General features: G+C 37.3%; 1 protein-coding gene across 1 annotated transcript in view; it reads left to right on the top strand.

Moving 5' to 3' along the window:
• INPP4B (inositol polyphosphate-4-phosphatase type II B) overlaps positions 1–20,852 on the top strand; it is a 640,126-nt gene that overhangs the window by 592,050 nt on the left and 27,224 nt on the right. Inside the window, exons 18-21 of the mRNA XM_063458461.1 lie at positions 801–918; positions 2,321–2,461; positions 6,646–6,743; positions 19,774–19,886. Coding sequence (XP_063314531.1) covers positions 801–918; positions 2,321–2,461; positions 6,646–6,743; positions 19,774–19,886 — 470 coding nt within the window. The remainder of the gene's footprint in view (positions 1–800; positions 919–2,320; positions 2,462–6,645; positions 6,744–19,773; positions 19,887–20,852) is intronic.

The raw sequence follows: 20,852 nt of genomic DNA, 5'->3' as shown, positions 1-20,852 counted from the left end.
TTATTATATAATTATTTCATTCAGTTTATATTTACACATTTAGTCATCAAAAACACATACTTAATAGTATAAATAACAGGAAATAGAGTCATTTAGACTTGAATTGCTTGAATATTAGTTCTGTGGATGTATTTTCTTGAAACAAATGCTTTATTTTTTTATTTTCATTTTTTATTTTTTTATTCAAGCCTGTGAGTGTCTTGTTCTTTGACTATAGTATTATTCGATCTTCTTAGTAACAAATTGGGACCAGGTACCAGCATATTGTTGTGGGTGCCACTCATCCTCCTTTGGCCTTGTTTAAATTAGAGCTCATCATATTTATCAAGAGTTTATCGGCTCCAAATAAGTCATATATTGGTTTGAATCAATGAAATAGGTGGGCAAGACAGGTGGGGGCATAAAGAAGCTATTATATCTCCTTCATACTAATGTGGGATCATATTTCTATTTATTTGTTTTTTTTTTAAATAGTACTAACATGGGTATTCATTAACCCCTTAAGGACACATGACATGGGTTAAAGGCTGCTAAACGTGCTTTCGAAGCACATTTATGAGAGATGTTATATTGGTTTTATGTTTATCAAATTCGGCTGTTTGAATATCTTCTGGCCGTAAATCCAAACAAAATTCAATAAAAATATAATCCGAAAAGAGTCGATAATTATCATCTGCTATTTGCAGTTATAATTAAATCAAGGTATTTGGTATCTATATAATCTCCTTCTGTGTTTTATCAATTTTGTGCATAGAGACTTTTTTATTTTTGCCATTTTTTTCTCCCCTTGTTGTACTCAGGTGAAGAAGTTGGAATGCTGGAAGATATGGCTGTCGGTATTTCAGATTTAAGGCATGTTTCGTTTAAGATAACAGAAGCCACATCTGATGATTATCTGCCTGTTCTTACAGGAAGACGGTAAGAAATACTATTGCCAGGAATTAAGTTTCTCACACCAGTAAGTATTGGATTTGGGAGCAAAATATGTACTGTTCAAAGAGCAGAATCTTTCATTAATAATTAATGTTAGAATACATTGATATGTTGAAGTTGCCACAGCCAATTACTTAGCATTAAATCACAGGTGATATTAGTGTCTTGTCTGCTGCTGCTGCTGGTTTAATTATCTTTCTTTTTTTCTTTTTTTTTTTAAATAAGGGCTGGCATTTTCATTTACAAAGAACACAAAAAACAAAGCCTTGAATTTTCTTATATGTCATTCTATTAAATAATAAAAACTTTAGCATCTGCGACAGAGAGGTTATGCTGCAGTAGGATAAAATTACAGTTAAAGGCATTTAAAATGATCGTTCTATTTAGAAAGAAATGTTTGTTTCCCTTTTCCATTGTAAAAAGAATTCCTGTTTAATGCTTCCGTCAGTTTAGATAAACTTGGTAGCATAGCCCACAATGATTAATTATCCCCATGTTTCCAGGATTGTGAGAAACTCTCCAGCAAATAATGTTTGGCAACTTCTTCTCACGTAGACCTTATTTGTCAAGAATACCGTGAAGTCAGTCCGGTGTCTACTCTAAACAACTATTGACGTGCCAGTTGGCACACATTTTGTTGAGGTTTAGCTAATCCAAAAGTAGCCTCATTCTAATCTTAAAATACTACTGTTTTTGTACCAGAATGGAATTAATATCATTGAAACTCGCTGCAGGCTCAGTCAAATTTGATTCATCTATAACACATCTGTATCTAAAACTCTGGTTTTACTAAATAAAACCTCTATGTTACTGTTGCACAAGTTGTGTATCACCAAGCCAAATGAGAAAGCGTGTTCAAGCTTTAGAATTTGTGTTCCCCATGTTCCATTGTTACATTACACTATACCTGACATCTCTTCTATACTACTCTTCCTCTGCTAATCACAGAAAAACAGCATATACTATCTGTAATATACATATTTTCCTCGATGACCTTCACTGGCAAATATGTCATCTAGTATACGGAGTCCAATAAATCTAAAAACATGGCTAAAATGATTTTTGGAGTTCATTGAGGTAACCCCAATATCTCACATTGACCAAAATATTAGCACAGGACTTATAGGCCTTCTTTTTTTGTAGTTCAACTATTCACAACAACTCCCGCTCTACTTACCCCCAGTATGGTAGATTGCTTATTCCAAGTTTGGCATGTGAACTTGTTATTGTGTACTGTATAATTTTCTTTATGAAGGACTCTCACATGTTTTGGACAGATTCACTTCATTAGTTTGAAGTTTGAAGATTTATATTTTAAGTCATTGTCATTATACGTATTCTACTGCAATACGTTTTATTAAAGTCCCATTTTCTTTTTTATTTCCAGTGAGCACTATGTGGTGGAGGTCAAACTTCCCACTAAAATGTTTGAGCTGCTACCACAAGGAATTAAAGATGGCAAGCTTCTCTGTGTTTACCCAGTATTTTTTAATGTTGGAATTAACGAACAGCAAACAATTGCAGAAAGGTAAGGTTAATACTTCAGTGAATAAATCAGTGGGTCTCAATTAAGTTTTCAACTCATTACAATTCATTGTTTGGACAATAAACAGGTTTGTTCTATTTCTTAGATTAAACCATGTACACATTTATAGAATAAGGTAGAAAAAATATTCACGTGACCTAGTATATTCAGGTTATGTGCTTGTCATTTTGCACTGTTAGTGCCCCCTTTTGCTCTGGATAACTGTTGTAATAAGTGGAAAGACATGTTCCTAATTCAGCAGTTCACTTTGCTATCTCATTCCAAGCATACGTTGGTTCTTCTATAGCAGCGCCCATACCATTTACAGCAACAAGTTAACACATATACTTTTCTAACAGCAGTCCTTCTTTACCACATCCCAGATGGCACTGTGGTTTTCTGGGTGTATTTTGTTTTCTTATGGAATTCCTACAACTAGTGGGAATAGGCATCATATTCCTTCTCACTGTCTTGGTTTCAGCTGGACTTTTTCAAATTGGTGGTTCTGTCCCGACATAATGTAGTTGTCCCCTGATGTCCTGCATCTGCCCCAATCAGTGCAGTATGAGCACATCATTAGATGTGCTGGTGCCATGCTGAGTAATTTTAGGGCACTTAGACAGTGGGCAGAGCAACACAAATTCTGGACATCATCTGCCTTGAAGAGTGGTTGTCATGCACACTGATATGCCCCACTTATCACTGAGGCTTATCCACTGAATGAATAGATCTACACCATTTACAGATGGATTCACCCTGTTTACATGTTCCCCTATAGCCTGCCCACTTGTTCTATTTCCATATGTAAACCCCTTTTTTAGGAGTTGTGGACACATGGTCCCTATTAGATATATGAAATAAGTCAGGCTACCTCAGATGTCTCTCTGTTTAAGCCTGCGACTCCGAGCTGTGCTAGTAAATAGTATGGATCTTTTGTTTTCTTCCCTGACATTAGAACAGAATTGTTATTGTTTTCCTGGGTCTATTGACCTTAGCGTGTCAGGAAAAGAAGACACTGCCTCCTCTGCTTGTAATGGAATTCTGGTAAACCCACAACAGTTTAATTTTAGTTTAAATATGTCCTGTTAAAGCCACAGATTAGAGCAGTGAGGGTTAATAATTTTTGCAGCATTGGGTCTTTCGTTTCTGCTTAGAGTAGCTCCGGTCACCCAGAAACCTGCAGGCAGAGTTAATGGGGGATCTTTCCTATAGTTAATGCATACCTCATGGAATAGGTTAGCAAACATTTTCAGAGGTTAAATTTGTTACTAAAGAGATTTTTTTTTAATGTAAACCTTTTCACTCTTGAATAGAGATTGTATAGAGATGGTTACTAATGAGATATGCTTATCCTTTAATAAAAATGTAATGCAATTTAGTAAACTGTCTTGATTGCACCTCTAGATGAGGTAGTGCTTCTTAAACCTGTCCATTTATTAAGGATGAATATGCTATTTGGGCTTGCTCATGATACCACTGCTATCCATAGGGTCATGCATTATATTTTTAGAATATATATCTGACAGAAGTTTATTCATGAACTGGGAATTTTAGCATTTTTCTCCATTTTTCTATATTGGTCAAAAATGTTACCAATTCTCCGCAATTCCTAGGTTAACAAATGAAACAAGTACGTAATCCAGTAGGATGTATACTTTACAGGAATAGCTTTTTTTTTTTACCATAACTTTTCTAAGCTCTAGAGCATGGGTCGTCAACCTGGTCCCTACCGCCCACTAGTCGGCGTTTCAGGATTCCAGGTGGGCAGTAGGGATTTCCTCATTTGGAGAGATTGGGTGGGCGGGCGGGTGCGAGCCGGCGGTACCCCTGCGACCGGGTACCACCATCACCATTTGCGGCCCCGGCCCGGGCGGCAAACCGCTGGGGGCCGCCGTCCAATGGGTCCATCGGGTGGCCCATGCTGTCAGGGCCACCTGATGGGTCTGGATTGTGAAGGGGCCCGGTCAGCGCTGGGCGCTTTAACAGCACGACCGGGCCCCCTGTGGTTACATCACAGAGCTGGGAGGAAGTGACTGCACGTCACTCCTCCCAGCTAACACTGAGAGCCGCGTGGGAGGAGGACCAGGGAGTCAGAGTGGGAACTCTGACTCCCATCCACCTTAGCCACCACTGGACCCCAGGGAAAGTCACCCTCCTGCACCTTAAAGGTAGGAAACAGGAGGGTGACTTAAACATAATGTGTGTGTTTGTTTGTGTGTGTGTGTGTCTTTGTATGTATGTCTTGTGTGTGTGTGTTTTTTTGTATGTATGTCTTGTGTGTGTCTGTATGTGTGTGTATGTGTCTTTGTATGTATGTGTGTCTTATGTATGTGTCTTTGTATGTATGTATTTTGTGTGTGTATGTGTGTCTTGTCTTTGTATGTATGTGTTGTGTGTGTATGTGTCTTTGTATGTATGTGTCTTATGTATGTGTCTGTATGTATGTATGTGTCTTGTGTCTGTGTGTATGTGTGTGTGCCTTTGTATGTGTGTCTCTGTGTGTATGTTTGTATGTATGTGTTGTGTGTGTGTGTGTGTGTGTATGTGTGTCTGTTTGTATGTATGTGTCGTGTGTGTGTGTGCGCCTGCCTGTGTGTCTGTATGTATGTGTGTGCCTGTCTGTGTGTCTGTATGTATGTGTCTTTGTATGTGTGTCTTGTGTGTGTGTCTGTATGTGTGTCTTGTATATGTGCCTGTCTGTTATAGTGGGCTATGGTAAGTGGGCTACCTAGCTCAGCCTTCCTACTGGACATTGCTATAAGTAAGGTTAAAAAATAGAAAAAAGAGGGAAAAAAAGGTGGGGAGGGGAATTGAGGAGGAAGAGGAGGGGAGCTGACGCACAGATGAGAAATCATATTATGCGCAAACAGAGAAGTTGTCTGAATATCACCGAAAGAGGAGACCTTTGTTTGTTCCTTACAAAAATCGAACCAGATATCAAATATTTAGTCTCGCAGCATCAACCTCAAGGATCTCATTAATCACTAGTAAAGCTAATTTCAATTTACTTTATTTTTTTCTCATTAAACTTTATAAAGTTAAAAACATTATAAACATGCATTAAGTAGAAATAAAAAGATAGATGTGTGTACATTTTTTTTTTTTTTTAAAACGCCCTCCTTTCTAAAAAATATTCTGCACTTGCGCAAAAACTGGTGGGCGGTAAGGACATTTTTCCATCAAGAAAGATGCATTAGTGGGCGGTAGGAAGAAAAAGGTTGACTACCACTGCTGAACGCCTTCTGCAATAGGTATCTTTAAAGGAACACTTCACATTCTCATAACCATTCTACAGCGAGCTGTAGTGTTTATAGTGCCATGAGTACCCTAGCACCCTCTCAGGATAAGTAGTTATAGTTACCTAGTAGTTACATAGAATACTAAGTTGAAAAATACTCAAGTCCATCAAGTTCAACCTTTAAAACAAATCTCTGTATTGTTGATCCAAAAGAAGACATAAAACCCTATTGGTAATAACCAATTATGCTACAGAAGGGAAAAATAACTTCCTTCTTGACTCCATAATAGCAATCAGATTTCTCCTTGAATAAACAACCTCTTCGTATACATGTTAATTATATTCTTGAATATTCTGTTTTTCCTAGAAAAGGAAAAAAATTAAAATTAAAATAAACATCTACAGAGTTTAATAAGGCAACTTATTTGGGTGGAGAATTGTAAATATTTATGGTTCTTACTCTAAAGAACCCTTTCTTCTGCTCTAAACAAAAACGTCTTTCTTCTAGTCTCAGTGGATGACCTCTTGTCTGTTGTATATTCCTGCTAACAAATAGGTTAGCACCTACTGCTTTGTAGTGACCATGTAAATATTTGTAAAATGCTATCGTATCCCCTATGAGATAACATAGTTCCGCAATATATTTCTTTGAAACGGTTGCCAAAAGTTGTACTGCATATTCAAGGTGTGATCTTACCATTCTTTTGTGAAGAGGCTAAATTATATTTTGAATCAACACCCCTTTTTCTACGCTGCACTTCTGACTATGCATGTATCTGTATTGAATCTCATCTGCCACTTGCCTGCCCAGCCCCCCAAATATATTGAAGTTATACCACATTAAGACTGTGTTATCGCCTAGTTTTGTGACATCCGCAGACACTGACACATGACTTTCATGACTATTTCAAGATGAAAATGTTCATTCGTTTTTTTTGAACTATTGCAGGTTTGGAGACACCTCTTTGCAAGAAAGCATTAATCAAGAGAATGTTGAACATTTAAACGAATATTATAGGCTGTGTGTAGATAAAGCAGCTCCAGACTGTGAGTATACAAAGAATCCAGTGACTGTTAATAATTATATTTAAAAAAAAAAATTATTTATTTATTCATTTAAATTTATGTATAATTTATAAAATGAGTTTGTTCTCGAAACAACTTGTTGAGTTATGGTGAGCTGATAACTGACTTGAAAAATGGAGTTCAAGATATTTCGCTTTTTAGCTGAGTTGGGAAAAATCTCTAATTTAATTTGTATTTGTGTGTTTTTCTATATTCAGCTGTAACCCTTGGCTCTTGCTCCCAGAATGCATTGGTCCTAATTTCACTAATAGCATTTATGTTTATGCACAATGCAATAGCAAATTAAATGACAGATACTGGATGTGCTATGAAAATATATATTAGCCCTAACACCCAAAAAAAAAAAAAAAAATGCCACACACATGCATGTAAGTATAGGGAATAAAGCGGAACCAGGACCCTTCTGCCAAAAGTGGGACTGTTGGATGGCTTGTCAAGGGCAAACATTTACAAGGATACACAATGACAAATGTTCCTTCATGCAAACAAATATAAATACATTGTATACATGATGCACAAAGATGCCCAACTACATACACACATATCCATACATCCATACACATATCCATAAACACATATACATGAAGCTAGACAATCATTGACACACAGGTACACATTCATAGACACACATATATACATGCAAACATATACTCACTCATTGACAAACCATTATACATGCACTCACACATTCCACATGCGTACAGGTACGCATACTAAGTGTGTCTGCAATGCCTGTAGCTAGTCATATCTAGTATTTCACAGTAGTGTTTACAGCTCAGTTTTTTTTTGTAACTTAAAATCTGAAATTTCTTAGATATGTCATCAGTTCATAGCATAGTGAATACCCATGATAGAGATTAAAAGGACATGCATCACTTTGAGGAAACTGTCTCATTAAAAAATGCTTTAGCTTTGAATAGGCTAAAAAAAATCAGGTTAATATGATTTTTTCCCCATATTTACCTGCTTCTTCTTTCTTATGCCTTCCATACCCACTCTTGGGGAAGGGAAGGGGGGCACTGATCTAACCAATCAGTGTTCTATCCCTAGGAATGCTTGAAAGGTGCATGTGATATGCCTGTCAGATTTACACATGTTGAGTTGGAAGATCTCATCTTGCAACATCCTGACAGGGGGAGAAGAGAGAAAGTCTGACCATGTGATTAATGCAGAACAGGGTTTTACTCTCTTGCTGCACAATGATGCCCTGTTTCTGTCACTACTGGACTCGTCTGAAACTGAGATGGGTGGGTAAGAGGGCGTGTCAGGTTGAAGAAACTACTATAGCTGTGTCCAACAATGCAATCTAACCAAGTTATTGTTGGTTTACAAACATTTCTTTAGTAGTTTTCAAAGTTCTTGCTTTTCTTTTGCTTTGTATATTTGTTTAAAAGTGTTTTCTGGTTTAAAAAAAAAATTGAGAAGTGATGCATTCCCCTTTAGTTGTTACAAATTGCAAATTAATAGTTTAGGCATTACAGACAAGATTGCCTCACATACTCTTTCCAACACTAGTTTTAAAAGCATGAATTTTCCATTAATTTATATGTATTTTCAACATGGCTTAATGTGGGCAAATATACACAATGCTTTCACACTACCAAATTCACAAGTTCTGTACTTATTTTATATTATGGGAGCTAACCTCATGAACGTTGGCACATTATCTGTTTTAAAGTTTTCATTACAGTTGTATTTTTTGGAAGTTATTATAATCGGAGGTTTTCATCACGAAAGCTTGCTAGAGCATCCAAGTGGTAGATCTACTGACTGTAGATTGACACGTCCACTTTTACACATTTATAGGTTGTCTTTTATTTTAAATAAATACCCAAGATGATCGATAGGTCAAATTGCATTAAAATAAATCAACACGTAAAAATACATGATATTAATACATATATTAAATATTACAATTCCCAGAGACACCCAATCCACACGGGGTATTTACAACTCATGGTCTCACTAGCATAATTAATCACCACTCCAATCCACTGTGAAGTTGCTCGCAACAAGTGACCTCAGGGGTAGAGCGAAGCACGCAGCAGGTCACAATCAGGAGGCAGTAATTGCAGCCAGCTGTTACAAAACAATTATGAACAAATAAAATAAATACATGTTAATTTGTTCTCCGAGCCAGAATTATCTTTGTAGATTACATGCAGCACGAATATAATCAAATTAAAATCAGATGCACAAAGGAGTATAAAATGAATAAGAAAATCCCACCAACTACGATTGTAATCTAGGAAGTTTTAAAACGAAATGTCATATATTCAATGGTTCGTTTGAACCAACCAGTTTTATTACCCATTTCTTATTTGCCATTTAAATGCAAAAGTATGACACAATTGCAAGAAAATGTTGTGACAATCTGATGACTGCCTGCTTTAAAAATAAATGCCACTACTTAACCATAAAATGGATATTCTGCAAAAAGCTTTTGTCTCATGAAGCATTTGTAGGTGCAGAAAAAAATCCCATTAGCTTATGACAGGGACATGTTTCACGGAGATAGGCTCCTAAACTAAACTTGCAAAAAGTCACTTTGAAAGAATGTTTTTTATATTGCATTTGTGTGACAATCCCATATATTCATAGCCATAGCGACTTGATATTTTAAAAATAATACATTTTCAAATGAATTATATAATGCATTTTTTACCCACCATTGGTGCCCAATGGACCCAAGCCAGAAAAGGGAATCTTCTCTTGTCTTAAATCACATTAACCATCATGTTGGTTTTTGTTGTAGCTTATCAGATCTTCAGATGTGTCTTGAAATAGAGTCATTTTTATATCATACAAAAAAAAAAGCAGAATGCATTCTCATTTTATTGAACAGAAGGACCAACAAGCTTTGATATAAATATATTTTAGATAAAAATCTAGTTAGCCTACCTTTTATTGGATATTGATGGTGGGGACAAATTTCCCTGTAGAACTTATTGACGTATATTACTTGATTAAATTGCAAAAGTACTTTATTAGCAATATAATAAAAGTCAGTCAGGTAGCTTATGCAACACATGGATTTAGCATCTGAAATTACTGCAGGCACTGATAAACCATAACGGCCAACTAAAAGAAATTTAAGGACAGTCCAGGCGACTAAGGTGCAGAAGTGCATCTTATACAGCATTATGCAATAAATAAAAGATTTTTGAAATTCAAATTGTTGCAAGCAAGGTTTTTGAATTGTAAATGAATTCACTCATCAATTACAGGAGGAATAGAGGCTCAAAACGGCATAAACCTGTATGTTGCCCTTCACATTGTAGACATTTTGAAACATTTCCTAATTTTTTATTTTTTTATTGAATCTGAGTTTTAGCACTTTAAAGTATTTCAGATTGTAATTTTTGCATAAATATTTTTTTTTCTGGATAATTTATGTAATGTATAATTAAAAAAAAAAAAAAACAATAAAACCATGTATCCCTTACAGAACAGAAATAGAAATCATGTATTAAGTAGTGCAAGAGCTTGTTGCTTTTTATTTTTTAGATATTAGAGAGTGTGGCAGGGCATCTACTCCTGGCAGCCTTTCATAAGATGATACACCTTTAAAATTTGTGCGCTGCTTGTATACATGTATGTCATATATTTCTAGAGGTAACATAATGTGTATCAGGAAATGTGGGTTCAGAAGCATATCTGTAGTATTTACCACCTGGAGCAGATTCCTTCTTTGACAGAAAAATCTGCGTGTCAGCAAATGACTACTAATGAATGAAAACTGTAAAAAAGAAAAATGAAGCACATACAAAGACTAGTGGAAGTGAACCCAGATATTATGTGATATTAAGTTTGTACTACTACACAGTGGGATGTAGTCAGTAGTTGGCAACTGGGTTGGAAGATTCTCCTGCTCAGACTAAACACACACACACACACTATTAACTAACAGTTAGTACTAACTAAGACTAATAGTACTCTTCTCCTTCCTGAGTCTTGTACATGTAATGTATTCTTTCCTACAGTCATATTCTTTATAAGTCTACTTTTCTCTCATTCACCATCTCAGACATTCCATATTACAATATATTCCATTATATGATAATCCAAGCAATTTGCTTTAGTGATCTCTATATCCTCAAATGTATATCTCTCTCACACTGATCTCAATCCTGTTTCTCCCTTCCACTTATTTCTTATTTCTGCTGTCGTCCCCAACTCTTGCCTTCCCTGCACTCCCGATGATCCCGGCAACGGCCACCGGGTGAAACGTGCGCCGGGTGCATACTGGTGTAACTCCTGAACCAGGAGCTTCTTAGACTTCATTTGAATTTGACAACTTTTAATAGTGTTAACCTCTGATCAAGGGGATACTTGTACTTTTTTATGGTTATTTTCTATAGGGCTCTCTAATAGGGTCATTAAAATTGGAAACTTTATTTACTTCTTTTGTAGAAATTTGGCAACTATGTAGCAATTTCATATAGAACTTTACATAACTATTGAATGGCATGTATAGGCATACCAGCAACATTGGTATCCACGTAGTAAAAAAAAGACACTTTTCTCTCTCATATACTAAGTGTTCCCTCTAGGAGAAGCCATTTCCTTTATTCTATATTGTAGATATTGAAGATATTCACTACTATTTTGTCATACTACTAGTATTACTTAGTAATATTTTCTCTTTTTTTCCCATACTCAAATTTTGTATTTCTTTATTAGTAAGTACACTGTACATTTTCGTCTAAGTATCCTTATAACAGGGGACTATTTTTAAACTTTATCAATAAAAGGTACTTTTTATTTAGTCAATAAACAATACACAAGATCCAGCGCACTCTCCTATCTACTAAACAGCAACTTCAATGTTGACAGATTTTATTAGTTTTTAAAAGTTTTTTTAAAAAACACCTAATTTAGGCAAAAAAATATAATGGGGATTTAGTTACATTATATGATCATACATTGCATAAGCCTGCCACAACGTCAATGTACCCCATCTTTGGCAGGTCCTACTCTCACAGTCTAATGTCTGTTCTTATGAGAATAACCCACTTACTTGGGAAAAAATTCCATCTGAGGCTCTCTGCAGTACAAGGCTAAATAGGGACCTGAGATGAGGCACCTGTAACAGGGAGGGGTGCAAAACCAAGGAGTTGGCTAGACTCCCAAATATATAGATATATATGAAACATGGGGGGATGGTTGCACTTTTTATTTAGTGTCTCACCACTATCTCTTCTCTTTTTGTATATAACTGATGGCTCAAAACCCTTTTTTGCAGTGGTGGAACATCCCATTAAACCACTACTATAAGTCAAAACAGCGACAGACTAGGAATATCTCTATTTATCAAATTTATATTTCTCTCACATTGATCTCAATCCTGTGTGCCTCTGCCACTTATTTCTGCTGTCGTTCTCTACTTGTGCCTTGCCCCACGTGTGTCTTTCCCCCAAATCCCTGCCACATGTGCCTCTCTAATGTCTCTCTCACTAACTCCTCACTTGAGCTTCTCTTCCTATTTTCCCCAGAGAGCGTGAGTGTATAGTTTATATGCTGCATCTTCGGTGTAAACAAGTTTTATGGTGACAAGCCTGCTTTAAGAGTAGCATTAATAAAATATCTTTCATCAATGACCTGTCATACATCAAATAATTATAATACGTTCTATTCGCGTGGTTACTTAGAATAAGTGCACCGGAGGTGGAACACCGGAGGTGGAACACCGTTCCGTTTTATTATAAATTCTCAGTCAAATTTGGGACCTGATATTCTATTGTCATTTTGTCCAATTATTTTAATAGAGGTAACTGTATATTATTCAAGCACACAGGTTTGAGGTGTAGATTGTGATTACCTTAATAGCATAATAAAATACATCTATTTATCTTTTCCTATGGAAGCCATGTTAAAAAGGATGACATTTGCACACTTGTATTTTAATTGATCTTGAAATATAAATACACAACTGTTTTGTCTACCATAAAAAGTCAGTTCATATTGAATTCACAGAGAGTTTGACTTAACATAGCTATCCAAAGACATATAGACACATACAACTGTAAAATTGAGTTGCATGAAAAAAGAGAACTATGTAGAAGTCCTTCACACCATTTTATCAAACATCATCTCAACAAATAAATATCACTTTAACCCCTTCTTCTGCTAAAAATAGAGGACTATAAAGCCATTAACACAGTATGGTACTTTATGCATGTTCGGGGCAAGCAGCGTAACACAAGTATTAATCGATTACTGGGCCACCCCACATCTAATGAGATGTATGCAGAGCTCTGAGTGAAAGTTTAGACATGTGGCCGTTAACAATCAGGAATAATACATGAATTTATTTTGAGTTCTTTTTCTTTAGTTGCACTTGATGTATAAAAATTAAGCAAAGCTGTAAAAAAATAATTTGCATTTCTAATATTTTATTCATACTCTGTTCAATATTATTGGATAAGCTTTCCAAATAATGTTATATTTTCAAATAAGCTTTTAAAATGGTTTAATATTATGACAATTTTTTAATTCTGTAATATTTTGATATTTTTGCTATATTGATTGTAGCGGGGCCTGGTATTGCACAGGTGAACTCCACTATAGATCCCAGTGAGGCTCAGGAACAAGTAGTAAAAACACCATGAAGCAATAATTCCAGCAAACAAGTAATCCACAAATATCCCCATACAGATCCTAATGACTGGACGACACACAGCATCAGGAGCAGAACTGACTTTTAATCCGCACAGTCTCCTTATAAAGCATTCTCCCATGCAAGGGAGGGATTCACAGTAATTAGCACAGTATCCAATAGTGTAACCGTTACCTCCCACACATCTCCTCCCCTCAGTATGACACTTAATCCCATTATACATACTGTAGTTTTCCCTGAGTTATGAATGTACCCCAAAACAAGCAGTTACAATAATACTTTGGGTACCCCCTGATAGCCCTGATCTGGGTGACTAACATATCCAAAATTCACTCAGATCGGACCAGGGGTTCGGGAGTTAGGTGGAGGGTGTAATTTGACCGACCGCACACGAGGTGTATCCAAAAAGGGTTCCATGGATTTTGGCCCTGCGGTCGGTCTTCGTTCGGGAGGTAAAACACACATAAAATACTGCCATCCACGATTAATCTTGTATTCGTATGAATCCCCTTGTTCGGTACTTTGAACCTACCGAACGGGAGGCTGATTAGCCTTCCCGTTCAGGAGTTATGGAGCCATGGAGGTCTCAGCGGTGTTCGGGTAATCGAGTGTCCGATTTGAGTTCCAGACACTCGACGACCAAACACTGCTGAGATTTTTGTGCGTAAGATGGCCACCCAGATACATCACTAAAGTACCGATTAACCTGCGGTTAGAGAAGTGTGAATGCTTAATAAGGTACACACTTCTCTCTGGGGTGGTCTATGGGTTCGGTAGTTTACATTCGTATGGAGTACGGATGGAAACTACCGAACAATCATACGAATAGCACATACATTTTAACCATAGAAACAGAAACAACACACGAATTGCAATATTATTACAGTCTTTTAGGACAGCCCTGGTACCATCTGCTACATTGATTAATTATTTGTTTTTTATTTTAATATCCAAAAATATGAAATAATTGGGAAAGCTTATCCAACTTTATTAATCAAGGCCTTAAATATGTTGTACATATTCATAAGGGAAAGTAAAAGAAATTGCTTTAAAAAAAAAAACAATGCATAATTTATATGGATGGATGGAGAAACCCTTAAAATACAATGGAAAAAAAGCCCTAGGTTTTCTAGGTTTTGTTTTGGTTCAGAAGTTGGAATATTGCCTCCTTCCTTAAGGGGTTAAACAATCAACCAAGTGTGTTTTATGTAATGGAAAACAATAGCATAAACTGATTTGGCTTATTTTTTGTAATCTTTTGAGAGCTCAGTAAGAAGTCCCATGCACATATTTCATATCATTTCACTTCACTGTGACATGGAATTCATTTATATACCACAAGCTCTGTTGACTGACTGAATTAAAGGGATACTATAGTCACCAGAACAACTACAGCTTAATGTAGTTGTTCTGGTGAGTATAATAGCTCCCTTCAGGCATTTTCATGCAAACACTGAATTTTCAGAGAAAAGGCAGTGTTTACATTGCTCCTAGGGACACCTCCAAGTGGCCACTCCTTGACACCTCCAAGATGGCCACTGGAGGGGCTTCCTGGCTAAGGGTTGCACAGTAAGCAGCCCTGCCGTTCAGCGTCCCCACGCTCTGCATGGAGACACTGAATTTTCCTCATAGAGATGCATTGATTCAATACATCTCTATGAGGAGGTCTTGATTGGCCAAAACGGCATTTGGCCCGCCCCGTGCCGATTTGGATTGGCAAAAAAAATCTGCAATTTTGATGATGTCACAAAGGGGGTGGAGCCGCGGACCCACGCGGCGCTTGAAATAAGGTGAGTTTTAAACTTTTATAGGGGAGCTAAGTGGGTGCAAGCCACCTAAATGGTGGGTTTAGCACTATAGGGTCAGAAATACATGTGTGTGTTCCTGACACTATAGTGATCCTTTAACCCCTTAAGGACCAAACTTCTGGAATAAAAGGGAATCATGACGTGTCACACACGTCATGTGTCCTTAAGGGGTTAAGCTGTCTCTTATCAGACATGAACTGAATCTATTAATCTTTAGGGGAATCAATAAGAGTCAATTTTATGAGCTTGCAATTCAATAAATTGAATGGGTAGACATAGAAAAGAGACATAATTGTTCTTAAATTAAACGGTTACTCCAACAACCATGACTATATCTGCTTTGAGTAGTGGTCATGGTGGTAGGAGTCTGTAGGTGCAGCATTTCTGCTAGTTACATCCCAGGAACGCTTGACATTTGGCAGCATATTTTACATCTGATGACAGGCGTAATGGAAGTTTCTGTTCCACTTCCTCCATCCAACCATCCTTAACTGTGCTGCCCTCCCTCCTTCTCTCCCTCCTCTCTCTCCTTTTCCATCCCTTCCCTGACTCGCACATGTGGTCTGACCAGCTTAAATGCTCCAATGAAAGGCTTCTCTATGTGAAGCCATTTATTTGACCTCAATAAGGCTTGATCATCAGGTGCAGGCTGGGACAGGAGGCAGGGAGGCAATTGCCCACCAGGTCGCCCTAAATTATTTTAAAAACTGCCACTCTCTAATTAAGAAGTTTAGGAAGCCGTCTAAGGCCGCCTAAACCACCTTAGGGCAGACTGTGTTGGGTCCTCGGTTAGTAACAGAGGACCCGACACCAGGAAGGGGCCCGGCGGCTTGCTCAGTATGCCGCCAGGTGCGAGGCCCCTCCAGGCTGCCCGGCCGGAGAGTTCCCATGGCCGCTGGTCTGCAGCTCGCAGTGTGCAGAGCTGCAGACCATGTGTCTCGCAAGATCTGGCCAAGCAGAGCATTGCTACGGGTTACCACGGCAATACTCTGACCGAGTCTCGCGAGCACAGAAAATGTAGCTATTGGTTGGTAGTTCTTTGGGTGCAACAGTTTGATAATGGCATTTTGGAGTTTTAATGAGAATAGCCATGCCAATTAACTACTCCTGTCAGTTTAGAGGAACAGTGTGTACTAGTGGTGGAACTAATGTAGTGAGGGCTTTCGTGCAACAAATGTTGTTGCTTTCCCCTCTAGATTTTCTTTATTTCTAGCAGGATTAGTCATTAAAAAAAGTCAGATTAATGTTCTTTCCATTCCATTTATTAGATTCAGCTGCTTGAAGTATGGCTGAAAATAAATGAAAAGAACAACAACTTTCTTTCAAGAAATAGCATTAAATCAAGGCTCATCTAAGAAAATATCTGAGCAGAATTGTACTGCCCTTCTAGATTATTTTTAGATTTGTTTGTGAAAAGGATTGTGAACTCTTTCAGCATTTGTTTATAGAACTATACTTTTAAATGTATTTTTTTTATTGTGTTAGTGGTTATGTCTTTTAAGACAGTTTCCCACAGGTAACGTGAATATTTGAGTAAAATAGAAGTCAAATATGACAGAGCAAAGCACGTGCATTTTGCTATTTTGGTTTAAAGTTAAATGGTACTTATACTAGAATGGGGAAAACTGAGTAAAACAAAATCGTAAGTGCATATTCATTACTTTTCTTACCATTCTTACAATAACTTTTGTCAGCACCATATCATTTATTCCTGTAATGAACTAACTGTTTCTAGAGAAAAAGCACAAGTACTTCCCACTAACACATTCATTTCCATTCAATAACTCATCACCCAAAGATATAATCTTTAGAAGAATGCCTGCCCTTAGATATAACATCACATTCTACAGACAGGTGAACAAGATATGTCCAATGATCAGGACAAAAATCAGAGTATGTCAGAGCTGCCACATGAGATCACAGTGTAAAACAGAATGCAGCTCATAGTGCGGAATCCTATGGTGTAGACTTGTCAGTGTTTTTCACAGTGATGACTCTAAAAGTAAAAATCAGAACCGATCATCTTGACTTGTCACGTACAAAGTTCACCAACATTGAACAGAAAGTCTGTGAACTACAAAACATCAATATTTTAGATTCTTGACGTGAACTATTAATGGAAAAACTGGCATATTATTCCCAGTATACTTGTCTGTTTTATCTTTTTAAGAGACCGTGGTTCATTATTTATGAATGACTGAACCCTTAGCTAACATCCTCTATTAAACTCTAAAATGTACTAGTTTCTCAAAAAGAAAAAGCTGGAAAAAAAATAATATATATATATATATATATATATATATTGTGAGCGTAAAAGTGGCATTGTGGTTGATGGAAGATACATCAGGCCTGATTTGCTAAACTGCAACCTGAGAATTTTCAGTTAAATGCCCCAGGGAAGATGTTAGTGTTTGCAATCTACATTGCTGAGGTTCTGCAAAACATGGTATGGATCCCAGGGCCGGAGTATTTGGAGAGTAGGATGGGCCAATGCTCCAACAGCACTAATTACTGTGTAACAAACCACAATTTAGATTTGACTTAAGAGTTAACTAATTGACACTCACCTGTAGCTAGTCAATTAGTAGACAGGCCTTTAAAATGAAGAGGGCAGCCTGCTGCAGGGGAGGGAGAAAAAGACAGCTAGGAGAGTGAATGACAACTGTGTTCATTGCAAAGACATTTCTTTTGTTTGGAAATTGGTAAGTGGGAAAGCCACCCAATTGCAGATAGCAATTTCCTGTCTAGTAAGAGCTCAAGTAAGAGCAAGGGATTTTGTTTGGTTTTTTTATTTAAAGCACCTGTTTTCTTATTGAATAAAGAAAAGGGAAAATCGAGCTGACTGTGTCCTGGACTTTATATACCCTAGAAGGTGGTGGTTACTGCAAGATCTGTGACAGCCCTACCTGTAAAAGAGGTGGTTTGTTACAATATATATATATATATTTACATGCAAAAGAACTCCAAATAAAGGTGCGCTGTATTTACATGCATATGCCCTACCTCAGATTTTAGGCCCAAGCTGGTAAATCTGGTGATGTAGCAAATTACTAGTGCTAGTTTAAATTATGAGAGCGTATTCTTTAAGGAATGTATGCTCATGTTAAGTAAAAAGACAATGGGGTTATGTACTAAAAGTGTCATGTGCTGAAAACATAGCAAAAGCATGGAAAAGGGGTCGTGTAAGCAGAGGAATATGCTGGTTTCTATGGTAACTACCACACGTTTAGTACTTTATACCACTCTTTTCATTACACAACACATTTTATACATATCACCCATTGCTCTTTTGATCTGTGTGACAATGACAAATGCTCACTCTACGCAATAGGGCAAGTAATAGCCAGGAACCTTTTTATTTTCAAGTTTATTTTTGTTTTGTTATTTAAAAAAAAATAATCAACAGAACAATCAATACATAATATGTACAGATTTAAAGTGGTGTGTGATGGTGCATAGAATATTCTTGGTGATCTTAAATTTGTTTTACTTCTAATACTAAAATTAATACATTTTGAACTGAAAGACAACTAGGTAGGACATTTAAAGGGACACTATAGTCACAAGAACAACTATAACTAATTGAATTTGTTCTGGTGAGTATAATCAGTCCCTTCAGGCTTTATGCTGTAAACACTGTCTTTTCAGAGAAAATGCAATGTTTACATTACAGCCTAGGGATACCTCCACTGGCCACTTCTCATATGGCTACTAGAGGTGCTTTCTGGGTCAGTGCTGCACTGCCATTCATTGTCTCTGGCCTCTACATGGAGACACTGAACTGTCCTCATAGAGATGCATTGATTCAATACATCTCTATGAGGAGATGCTGATTGGCCAGGGCTGTGTTTGGCTTGTGCTGGCTCTGCCCCTGATCTGCCTCCTGGACAAGCTCGGCCAATCCAATTCTTTCCTATTTGAAAGCATTGTGATTGGCTGAGATTGCCACTTCTGATGATGTCAGCCAAGAAGGCAGATCAAGGGCAGAGCCAGCACCAGTAAACAGGTGTAACTTTACTTTATTTAGGGGGACAAGGGGAAGCTATAATGTGTTTTTAACATTATTATGTCAGGAAAACCTGTTTGTAAGTAAAATATAAGGGGAAGAAGCAGTTTATCTCTTAGGAGGAGTTCCAACCATCACTTAGGATGAGTGGATCTGCTCTATAAACTGGTAGCAGTCATACTGCACTTGCTATAAATTATACCTGGCACGGTGCACCTCATTGATCATTATAGTCGTGAGAGAGTTCAGTGCAAGATATAAGTTGCCTGCAGCTGACACACTATACTATACTGACCCATTATAATTCCCCTAAATCTATGCAAACCTTGCCACCTTACTCTAATTATACCACAATCATTAAATCCTCTCCAAACTTTACTTTTGCCTACGCAACTATTTTTTATTTTTATACCAGATACAGAGAGAGTAAAGCTTTTCATATACAGAAAGAAAGAAATGTATATGTGACCTTGAAGCAAGACTTACCATAAAATGTAATGTTCCAAAATAAAAACTAGTTTACAACTGTTAACATATCTTTTATTTTTCTCCAAAAAGGTCTTCAGTTATTCCAAGAACAAAATGACTTGAAAGAGCTTCTTGAAAACCTTCACCAAAACACTCAAGCCAAAAAGAGGAAAAATGTTGAAATCATGTGGTTAGCAGCTACTGTAAGTCATGATCAGACATGTTTGGGTCAATCATTGTTGGTGAAGAAGCGTTTTTGATATTACAGTCATAGAATAAATACTCAAAAAACAACAACATTTAATGCGGTTTGATGCAAAATGGCTTCCCCAAATCCAACACGCAATGGCAGCAGGGTTAATTGCATCAGACTGGGGAAGGCAGAACACTGCACAGCCACTCATTCCCCTAGCTTATGGTGTGAATAAGATAATCTAATCAATGTGTTGGTTAATTCGGGGCTCTTCAGGTGTATTTGGAGAGATATTAAGTATCAACAGAAATTTTGATCTTTTTGGTTCTTGGCTTTACCTAATTCAGGTTAACTGAATATAGGCCACATGTGCAATAAGTCCGTTCATGAAATTACATCCCTGCTAGATATTCCACAGCCAATTGTAAGTGGTATGATTGGAAAGTGGAAGAGTTTAGGAACTTCGTAAAGTCACAGAAAAGGGCCACGTAGTGATGAGGCTCATGGTGCATAAAAGTTGTCAAAGCTTTGCTGATTCCCTAGCTAAAGAGTTCCAAATTTTCACTGGCATTAATATCAGCACAAAAACTGTATGTCAAGAGCTTAATGGAATAGATTTCCATGGCTGAACAGCTGCATGCAAGCCTCACATCACCAATGCCAAGCGTTGGATTAGGTGGTGTAAAGAACACCAACACTAATCTCTGTAGTAGTGGAAACATGTTTGGTGGAATTACAAATAACACTTATCTGTTTGGCTGTCTGCTGGGCGAGTCTGGGTATGGCGGATACCAAGAGAACATTGCCTGCCTGACTGCATTGTGCCGACTGTGAAGTTTGGTGGAGGAGGGATAATGGTATGGGGTTGTTTTTCAGAGGTTGGACTAGGCCCCTTCTTTCCAGTGAAGAGACATCTTAATGCTTCAGCATTCCAAGACATTTTGGACAATGCTATGCTTCCAACATTGTGGGAATA

Source organism: Pelobates fuscus, chromosome 6 (genome assembly GCF_036172605.1).
Source record: "Pelobates fuscus isolate aPelFus1 chromosome 6, aPelFus1.pri, whole genome shotgun sequence".
Classification (NCBI taxonomy): Eukaryota; Metazoa; Chordata; class Amphibia; order Anura; family Pelobatidae; genus Pelobates; species Pelobates fuscus.
This window is presented reverse-complemented; position numbering and strand designations above follow the sequence as displayed.